General features: G+C 47.8%; 1 protein-coding gene and 1 long non-coding RNA gene across 3 annotated transcripts in view; both read right to left on the bottom strand.

Annotated features, from left to right (window-relative positions):
• Positions 1–9,343, bottom strand: part of LOC127313360 (protein FLUORESCENT IN BLUE LIGHT, chloroplastic-like) — a 39,310-nt gene extending 29,967 nt beyond the window's left edge. The window contains exons 1-5 of one of the 2 annotated variants that reach the window (XM_051343885.2): positions 9,134–9,343; positions 8,905–9,050; positions 8,313–8,472; positions 7,899–8,216; positions 6,653–7,144 (exon numbers count right to left, since the gene is read on the bottom strand). In XM_051343885.2, the coding sequence (XP_051199845.1) occupies positions 6,939–7,144; positions 7,899–8,216; positions 8,313–8,472; positions 8,905–9,050; positions 9,134–9,248 (945 nt within the window). In that variant the 5' untranslated portion in view covers positions 9,249–9,343 and the 3' untranslated portion in view covers positions 6,653–6,938. Of the gene's footprint in view, positions 1–6,652; positions 7,145–7,898; positions 8,217–8,312; positions 8,473–8,904; positions 9,051–9,133 lie in introns of those variants that run through there. The other variant, XM_051343884.2, reaches the window with a different exon arrangement.
• LOC127313361 (uncharacterized) lies at positions 2,121–3,111 on the bottom strand. The gene is made up of 3 exons (XR_007858935.2): positions 2,926–3,111; positions 2,487–2,767; positions 2,121–2,359 (listed from the first exon to the last, which is right to left on the bottom strand). It is a non-coding gene; the product is annotated as an uncharacterized lncRNA (long non-coding RNA).
• Positions 9,344–10,315: the final 972 nt, after the last annotated feature.

Below are 10,315 nucleotides of genomic sequence, written 5' to 3'. Positions count from 1 at the left end.
CTCTACTCCCCCACTCAAATCTCACCATACATGAGGATTTGGTAGAGAAAACCTAGATCTATATTTCCAGCAAAGGAATTTGTATTTCACCATCATTCTTAGTGGACTTTTTGAGGTGACCTCGAAGCTAATCTTCGTGTAAAGCTTAGTGGTTACATCTTGGGAGCCTCCAATTCGGTTGTGGATGCGTGCCCCAAGCTTTGTGTAAAGGTGTCAGTTGCGACCTTAAGGCAACCGCTTAGTACAGCGTGAGCTAGGCCTATGTGGTGTTGCTCACCGGAGAATAGGGTGAGGCCTTTGTGGAGTTGGTTGACCTTCGTGGCATCACACTCCTCCAAGTTAGACGTACTTCCCTTTACAAGGAAGGAACTACAAGAATCGTACCCTCGTGTCTCCACGTGCTCCACCTCGGTTAGTTCTATCATTTACCGCACTTCACTACTTGTATCTTGTATTGTGTATTGCTTCCTTGCATCTTGTAATATAGGTAAATTCACATATATAGTTGCATATCTAGAGAATTTACCTTTATGTCAAGCCTAAATTGGTAAAAGAATTAAAATTGGATAAAACACCTATTCGCCCCCCTCCTATAGGTGTCATACGATCCTTTCAGCCGACCGGTCCGAATCAAGGGAAAAAAAATTGACATTTAGCACGGTTGAGTGGTTGGAGGTGCGGAGGAGAGAACTCGAAGGAGGGATCGAGGAATCTGGCTGGAGATGGAGCGAGAGGAGGCACATGGGAACTGGACGGCATGGGAGCGGGCATGGTGGCCTATGATGGTGCGGCGACGCAGGAGATGGTGGCCTGGGAAGGGAACTCGGAGCAAGCGAGGGAGGTAGAAGATGGATGGACTAGAGCATTTATCGGAATTTTCCGAGGATGTTTTCACAAAATTACCCATCCAACAACTTCCCCGGGACGGAGAGAGTAGTTAATACATTAAAGGAGAAAATCACATCTTGATGTACGATATTATAGGGTTATGAGCAAAGTTGATGCAAAACAAAACATGATAAGAATCCATACTTCCTTGGACAAAACCAGGGCAAGGCCGCGCAAACAAAAAATAGTGATGCTAGTTTCTATGAAGGAGTTAGAATATTCGCGTGAGGAAATATTCTTGTAATGATGAAGGAGAGCTTATCCTTTTGATCCGGGATCTTGATCCCCTTTTGTCCAAATGCTAAAAGTGCTGAAGCAATTGCAGGGTTGGAGAGTGTACGGTTCATCCTCTCTAATTTCCCCTCACCTGTTAACGTAAGGAATGGCTGTGCTTCTCTTATTGCAGAATTAAACGGGAAGATCCCGAGCTAATGGGCTATATCTCAAATTGTTTAGGATATTACACATCTTCAAATTGCTATTTAATTATGTGAGGCAAGAAAAATCTCTTTTTTGTGTTTGAAAGACTTTTCAGACATCAAGAAATTCGAGGAAAAATACTTATTTATGTTTTTTTCAATGGAAAAAACCACAAACACTCGGAGTCACTGGGATGTCCAATGTGGGGAAAAGAGGCCCCATGCTGTGACCCTCTAGGCATGCCACATTATGGTTGGACCCCTTACCTTGTAGGTCATGTCGCAACACACAAACCTCAGAACAGACACTATGCGTTGACATGTTGTTCCCCTCATTTCCTTCAGCAAAGCGGCTATCGGAGACGAGTGAAACATGGGATTGAGCCACCAGATCTAGCCTGCTATGGTTCACGTCTCACCTCTTTGACGAGTCTATGTAACCGGTGGATGGAACTCGGCAAGGGCACACGAACCTCACATATAAACGAGGGGCCTAACTGCAAACAATTAAGGTCATGAGCTCCTATTATTATTTTTTATAAGATCATAAGTTGATACATATAGGTGCATCCGTATTCAGTGGCGAAGCTAGACCGAACTCAATCAAGGTGCAGAACCTAGTAAGATGGGCTGATTTGACTTAACAGGGTGCACAAATCATGTATTATAGGGGTACACGCACTAGTTTTGGAGCTGATTGCAAGGTTAATTTAGTTTTTACCCTGGAGCACGTGCACCCCCTTGGGTACATGCAGCTCCGCCAATGTCCGTATTGCCATTAGGGAACTACTTTATTGCAGTGGTTGGATATAATTAGTATTTTCGCAATATTAATATATTCTTTTTATCGAAAAATAAGTTGATACATATAGTTAAAACGAGACCAACCCAGACACTAGCACCCATTGGTATTTTTTTAGAAGAAAACTCCCGAGCATCCGCCGAGCCCAAGGCGCGAACCCAGGTGGGCAGCATGCGCTCCCGCACGTCTTGCCACCAGACCGACGGTCTGTTCTCAGTTGATACATATAATTACACACATAAACAAACTCCTGCAACCACAAAAGAAATCCGTCACCTCATTTCACATCAAAGCTTAATTCGGCCGGCAGCCTTCATGCCTAGAGTACACAATAGCACGATGCTGCTAGACTGAATCAAATAGGAAGCAACACTTACCTATACAGTGCGCTCTCATCAATGTCTTTTATTAATTCTGAACCGAAGTTTCATGTTCGCACAACCATAACGTAAGTACACGAGACAATATTGCTGCCGATTCAGTGCAAGATCGTGGTAGTAACTTGCACTGCTAGAGGGAGACATGATGCATCAAGGCCGTCCAATTCCTCCGTTGTTTGGGGGAGGGGGTCCGCGGGTGTAGGGCTGACCAGGCGACGGGCACGGTTTCCTGGCGCACGGAGGATGGTTAGGGTTCAAAGAAGGGTAGCCGATTCCTGCTGGAGAGAAAACGCGAGCATCCATGGTTAATTATTTTGTCAGAACTTCTCAAGCCAGAATTTCAAAATGCTAGGATAAGGACCATATATGTTTCATGATGGAGAAGGAAACTGGGACGATGAAAAGAGGATGAAATGAGCAATTTCGAAGCACTAACCACTGATGTCGCGAGCTCCATGGCAGACTGAGCTGTTCATGATGACGGCTGAGACGACGAACAAGGCGATCTGGAGAGGCACCAGGAAACGCGCAGCTTTAGCAAAGGACCCCATATCCAATCTCAGCTTAGCTGGCTTAGTATCCTGGTGAGTTTGAGGTGTGCATATGCTGCTGCTTGCTGAAGGACGGCCCCATATTTATAGACACATCTCGATCCCAGCGGGAAAAAAGGATCATGTTGGCCCTTAAAATTCCATACTTTTTTTTCGAAATTCCATACTAATGACTTTTCTTAAGGATTGTAAGCTTTGGCAGCTTCTATGCATTCGTACATTTTGTCACTGAAAATATCGCTTCTGAGCAGACGTGACGACTCATTTTTCCACGGTTAGTCAAGACATGCAGGAGAAACGAATCAACTAGCAGAACGGACGACCCAACAAAGCGACGACGACGACGACTGCCGGGTAAACTTAACCGGGTCTCCGCCTCTCAGGTCGTCTTGCCAAGCAGGATATCCACTCCTTAGAATAGTCTTTCAGCCCGCTTTATAAACAAAGCCATGCCGGCCGAACTGATACAAGTGGAGAGAAAAATCTCTTACGAAAGCAGATCAAAGAAAAAATAAAAAAATAACATGAAAAACCAAAACTTCCATCGCAGATATTGAAACGACACCGAGTCGAGTCGGGGCTCGACAATGATGCCTCAAGAGGGTTACGATGCACTGAGCTTTCGCCCGTAATCATCCTCACACCGCGCCCAAAATATCAGCTGTCCGCTGCCCCGAGTTAGGTTTCTGAACCGCGAAACGCTGCCAACGCCGAAGCATCGCCAACACCATGATCTAACCGGTGCATGCAATTGATGCTTTTAAGCATCACAGGAAATCCTTTTGCTATATTTTGTGTCATGATCCTAACACATGCTTCATTTGGCCCTCTCAAATTGTCTTTGGCAAACTTTTGCACCACCGCTCTGCAGAATCTATACATGCATTCGATGGCAGTGGACTCATTCATGCGAACGTAGTCGTCATGTGCATCGACAGGGCTCCATATGCAAGCATCTCCATGGTAGTCGTTCACTTCGATCTAGATCGACGAGAAAGCAGGTGTGCCAACGGCGTCATGCTTCAGCTTCAAATACTTGCCGCGCTCTCTCACGGTCTTGAAGAATTTCCATGAACACATCCTTTGCTCATCCTGTAGCGTCTCCATTCTCTGTCGGGGCTTTGATTTCTTTCACCCACGCTTGGAACCTCCACGCCGTGGCCCCTTCTCCTTGGCGACATGTATTTTTTTGAAGTCAAGCAGGAATAAACAAGTGCTCATAAGCATAGGCGTCGAATGCGTTGTCGTCCTCCATCATTTGATGGATCATCATCTTGCATCTCTACCCATGTCTAACATGCAAGAGAAGTCGTTAATGAAAACAGCGGCGACAAGAGAGACAAGAAACAACAACAATAACGCCAACCAAACAAACAATCAAACACCTTGCGTGTGCGGTAGACGCTTGGAGTAGCCGCCGCATTCGGGGCCGAGTCGGCGAGCAGCCAGTGGCGAAATGAACGGGGGCGGCTAGGTGAGAGGAAGCATTGTGGAATCAGGCATAGGCAAACTATTTGTCGAGACGGCCGACGAAATCGATAACAGTGGAAGGCGAGGAGCGTCGTGAAATAGAGGCGGGAGAGGAGTGTGTTGGTTTTAGGCACTGGCAGGTGGCCCACGTTGCTTTTACCTACATGGCGAGGGGTGCGTCTTCCACCCGAGGCGCCGAGGGCATTCCTTGTGTAGCGGGGATGGCCTCGAGACGTCGAACACCGTATTGGGTAACGACTAACTGAATTGGCTTTTGGGGCGCGCGGCTTGGCGTGGCTTTCTATCAAGCGTGCCCCCTAACTCCCTTCGAGGGATGCGCCGATAGGTGCTCTAAGGGCATCTCCAGCGAGCTGACCCAAATGGTCCTGGGCTGTCCAAAATAGTCCCCGCGGACAGACGGACAGCCCGCACACGCTGGGCGGGCGATGCAAAAGGACCGATCCATCCATCGTGACCCATCGGTGCCCCCAAGTTGGGAACCCGATGCGTCGGCGCGGACGTTGCGTGTGTCCGGCCACGTGTGCCGTGGGCCCAATTGGAAGCGACCCGATGGTTGAAGGCTGACCGGCGACAATGTTTGCCATCAAGGTCATCCCTCACCATTGCGCCCGCCGCCTCAACTCCTGCGCCGGCATTGAAGATGATGGTGCCGAAAGCTGCGCGTGCCGCCTCAGCTCTGCATCGGCATTGATGGCCAACGGTACTTAAGCCACGGCCGCGCCGGCATCTTCTCCCCACTCCCACCATCGCCACTTGTTGCTAGTCTCGCACGCACGATCTCGCCCACAATGAAGTTGTCCCGCCGGATGAAGAAAACGCTAACTACTACGACGCTGGTTCCTCGTCCGGCCGGCGGCGCCGCCAGGACTCCCTACGCGCGCCCATCTCCTGCCTTCACCCCTGCAGCCACATCTCTTCGCTGGTCCACGGCGGCGGCGGTGGTGCAAGTTCCTCCTCCACGCCGAACGGGCCGCAACGGTGCTACGTGCCGGTGCTAGAGGTGCGGCGGCGGCGGGCGCAGGCGACCTGCCGCCACCGCTACGTCTCCCTCCCGCACGGGTGGCACCCGAGCAGGGGGAGGCTCCCCGTTCCGCCACCTCCGACGGACCGGCGATCGTTGCTCCAGGAGATGCAACGCCGGATCGAGCGCATCGCCGCCGACGCAACATGAGGAGGTGTACCGGCGGCAGGACTTCCGGCGCGTGTTCCTTGCACGGGAGCATGAGGCGTGTCGGGTTATCCACGGCCACCGATATTTCATGCCCGGCGACGACGCTCCCGACGGCCGAAGACGAGGTCTTCTATGAGGATGGCGAGGAGGACGACGGGGAGGACGAGGAGGAGGACGACAAGATGGAGGACGTGCCTCGAGCCGATGTGAAGCTGGAGGCGGTCCTCCCGGACAAGTACGACGAGGATGCGGCCACAACCGCTGCCATGGCCACGTCATTGGCCGATGAGGAGGCCAAATGGTCATGGCCAAGGCTGGAGGACGTTGTCCAGCTCTCGCAAATGGTGGCGGAGCATGTAGCCTCCCTGCCGCTGCCACCACCGCTGCTGCACGCGCCACCGTAGGCAGAGTAGGACGGCCAGGAGGTTCTACCGCCTCCGCCGTACGCGCCGCTAGCGAAACCACCGCAATTCGCGCAAACGATACAGTACGCGTCGTCGCCTCCTCTACAGTACGTGCAGCCGGCGGCGGTGCCTGCTTGGGTGCAGCAGCTGTGGGCGTCCCCGCCCTTCGTCGACCTTGTCTCCGACGACGAAGAAGATGACGACACATGAATTTAGTTTAGATTTTAGTTTTAAACTATGTAAATTATGTTTAAATCAATGAAATTTCTACGATTTTCACGCAATTTTTAGATTCGTGCCATTTTATTTATCTCTTGTGCGTGGGCTAACTAGCCAGCAGACCGAATGGATCGCGCCGCTACACGCACTAACCGCGAGACACATCTTGTCCGCGGGCCAGGCTGACTTAAACGGATAGAAACGGATCTTTTAGATCAGCCTGCTCGAGATGCCTAGCACTACGACGGATCATGCCTTCGTGGATGATTGCTGAAGTTTTTCTTAAATGGATCGCGTTGGTTGGCTCGATCGCGAGACAAGGTGGAGTTGCTACTGCATCATGTATTCATGTGTAACTCAGGATATGATAATTCGCGACAAAAAAAAAAAAACTCAGGATTATGATCATCTGCAACGCACCGTTCCTGAGTTAACAGTTCGTGGAAAAGGATTACAGAAGATGGGCCACTGCGATTTATATACAGGAGTAACAATTTAAGCGCCCTGACAAAGCTAAGAGACGAGTAAAATCAGCACGTTTTCTTCTTGCCGAAAACCAACCAACCAACCAGTAGGAGGAAGCTATGTTTTATTTCTGAGAGCGGCCAAGCGCTCAATCGTGCGGCTGCAATCTTGATATGTACTTGTCATACAGCTTCGCGGCTCGCTCCAGATCCCCGAGCTCCGCGTAGCAGTCCGCTATCGCGCCGTATGCCTCGGTACAGCCTGAATCCTCGCCCGTTTCCTTGGATAGCTCCAGAACCTTGTAGTACCAGCTCATTGCTTCCTTGTATTGTCCCAGCCTTTGTAGTGATGCACCTGAGAGAAATATAAGCCATCACCCATTGAGGGTTTTTTAACAACAGTTAAGGTTAATTTAAGCTGTCTTCAAATGAATCACGTAGCAGAAATATGAACAAAAACGCACCTGAAAAGGTAGATAAAGGTGTTCAAAGGAGAGACAAATGGCAAAGTTTCAAACGGTGTCAAAACTGTAAGATTCAACAACGGTAGTGGCTTAAAAAAATTCCTGGTATACGTAAATGCGAATGCCCCAAGTTATAAAAGCTTTGCATACATACAGATAAAGATCAGCTCGTGTACAGATAAAATGCAGAATCAGCCATCGATTGAAATAAAATATGAGAATTTTTAACTTCCAGATCATTACTTGACAATTGCTTGTTCTCCCAGAATATTACCAAAATAAACCTTTGTGTACTACAGCTACAGAATATATTCAGGTAGGGAGCAGTAATGGAATTGCTTGCGGGGGTAACTTTAACACAAGGATGTGGAAAATGCAACCTAGATGAAAAAACATACAAAATTAAACTTATTTCATGGGGCATTCTGCTATTCTACAATTTAGCTAACGGTGGTATATGAGATATGACAACAGATTTAGGACGCAGATGCTTATACAGGATTGGTCACCGACCATTTAGTGATTGTGTGGTCAGACCAAATTATACTTAGAATGGTGGAGGGTCAGTATTGATTCATGTACTTTTCTTTATCAATGAACAAAACCAGTATGATCCTTGATGGTCACTATCAGGAAGAAATTAACCTAATCCCCGTGCACCTTTCTTCTCCTCAAAGCGATCCCCTATGCTTTCCGCGAGCTCTAGAGCTGTCCTGAACTCTGTTACTGCCTTATCAAGGTCTTGATTCCTCATGTAGTTCTTCCCATTTTTCAAATTTACCACCAACTGCTGCTTCCTGGGATCAACAATAACCTCAGTTTCTGTTGCTCTCCCTACTGGCGCATAAGTAAGGCCAGGAGCAAACGATTCAATCTGTGCCTGTCTTCTAAGAGCAGTGTTAATCTGACGAAGTTGATTATTCAATCGCTTCAATTCCTCTTTTCTTTGCCGGGCTAATAATCCTATAATGTAAGATCACAGAGAAAAACAAAATTAGCACAGTGGGAAATATCTCTTCGGCAACAACACGTATAGATTGAATTATTTGCGTATCTTACCACCCACAGCAGCTCCTATTAGAGCTACAGCAATAAAAATCGGCATATCAGCAAAAGAATTTGCTGGCTGACACGTCTCTGCTGATGCCTCAAGAGGCATGATGAGTATCGACATGGTTGAAAGAACAGCAGTTCTTAGCAGGTTAACATGCGCCATTTTCTGCACGCATACATTAATAAAGCATAGTCAATAGAAGCCCATAAACAAAGAATGTGCATTCTGAACAAGATTATGATTCACTCTTAACATGCTCCATCTAAGTTTTGTGTCAAAGTGCCTCACAGATGGGAGAAGCTTTTATTACTTCAGATGCAGGCCGCCTGTGCTGTTTTTGTTTTGTTTTTGCAAGCAGTATGCATTCAGTGGGCGAAAGGAACGATAGCTGCCCAGTAGAAACAAAACTACCAATGCCAGAAATTGGACTCTATATCTATACCACAGCCCAGAGCCATATGCCCATAGTCACAGGCTCACAGCAAACGTATAGGGATCAGTTCACTCTACAGTGTACACCATGACAGGATGGAACAACTGTACAGTTTGGATCCATGAATCAATTTGGTTGTTTTGTCAAATCCAAAGCTACTGTACCTGGTGATCAGGAAGGATTCGTCCGAGCGCGCGCATCAGCCGCCTCGCCTCCCCATTCCTGGCATCCAGGTGCGCGGAATCGCCGCCGCCGCCGCGTGCCAGGGGAAGGGGCGGGGAACATACCCGGAGCGGAACCGCCGCCGCGTCTGCTCCCACAGGGACACGCCAGCACGAATCAGTCGACAAGAAAGAAGCTATCGGAGTGGCATGTATAGTACAAGAGGCTCACCGTAGAAACGGCTAACGCGGCCGGGTAGAAGAAGAGAGGGGACCAGAGGGCGCGAGGAAGGTTCGCCGGAGCGGCGGTGTGCTGCCGCGCACCGGTAGGAGGCTGCCGCCTGCATAGCCGCTTCCGGCGCGGCGGCGCCTCGCGTTGGCTCGCCGGGCGGGTGGGGATGGGAGAATGTCAGACGCGGCCGTGGAGAGTGGAGACGGAACAGTGGCGATGGTGGCGTCACGTGCTACCCGGCTGCCGAATTGGAACGGGTCGGTAATTATCTATGGGCCTGTCGGCCCTGGCACATTGTTTCACTATATGGATCGGCCCATAGATGTTACATTCAAAAATAACTGTGTGCATGGAAGTTCTACTCGTACAAGTATTGTGTGCGTGAAAGCTGTCAATTATGGAGAAAAATAAATCATACGCTCACTCCGCCTCAGATTTATCTATATTGGAAGGTATCTCCGTCTTGAAAAGAATGTTGCAGATTTGTTTTTATCTAAATTCAGATGTATCTATACACGAAAAAGATGTCGCAAATTGTCTGCAACATTCTTTTTTGGACGAAATATGTAGATTTTCATGTGAAATTTAAAATATGTGTAGCCTTCGATTTTAAAAATCCAACTTGAGGCTCCGGCATTTTAGCATATAGAAGCAATTTCCAACCAAAAATTTCGACTTCAACTAAACAATAATACTCCCCATGTTCAATAATGTAAGATATTTTTAGATTTTTTCATAAATTCATGTATCTAGATGTGTTTTAGCGTGTAGGTTCACTTATTTCATCTGCATCTGGTCTACTTTATTTCACCTTACTAGAGCCCTTTTTAAAGAATTATAAAAGTTGCAAAAAAAGAAAATTACATATAGGCAATGATATGTACTTCAAGAGTGCAAAGTCTCAATCTAAAACCCGTTATATTCTACTTTACACAAAAGATAATTTATAGATTTAGGTGCGCGAAACAGTGGCAGTTGGATTTTGTGTTTTTTGGATAGCCCATAATGCAGCTTATTTTGGATTGAGATATTGCATGATTACCTATATGTACATTTTCACAGTTTTAAAATAAAGGGCTCAAGTGATCTTGGGCTCCAAATGCAATTTTCGCATATAGGCAAGACAGACATTTTTGTTTACACGTGCATATATATTTTTAGAAAGACATGTGGACACTTTCA

The sequence above is a fragment of the Lolium perenne genome, chromosome 7 (assembly GCF_019359855.2).
Source record: "Lolium perenne isolate Kyuss_39 chromosome 7, Kyuss_2.0, whole genome shotgun sequence".
In the NCBI taxonomy this organism is placed as follows: domain Eukaryota; kingdom Viridiplantae; phylum Streptophyta; class Magnoliopsida; order Poales; family Poaceae; genus Lolium; species Lolium perenne.
Note: the sequence above shows the minus strand (reverse complement) of the source record. Positions and strands in the feature narration are given on the sequence as shown.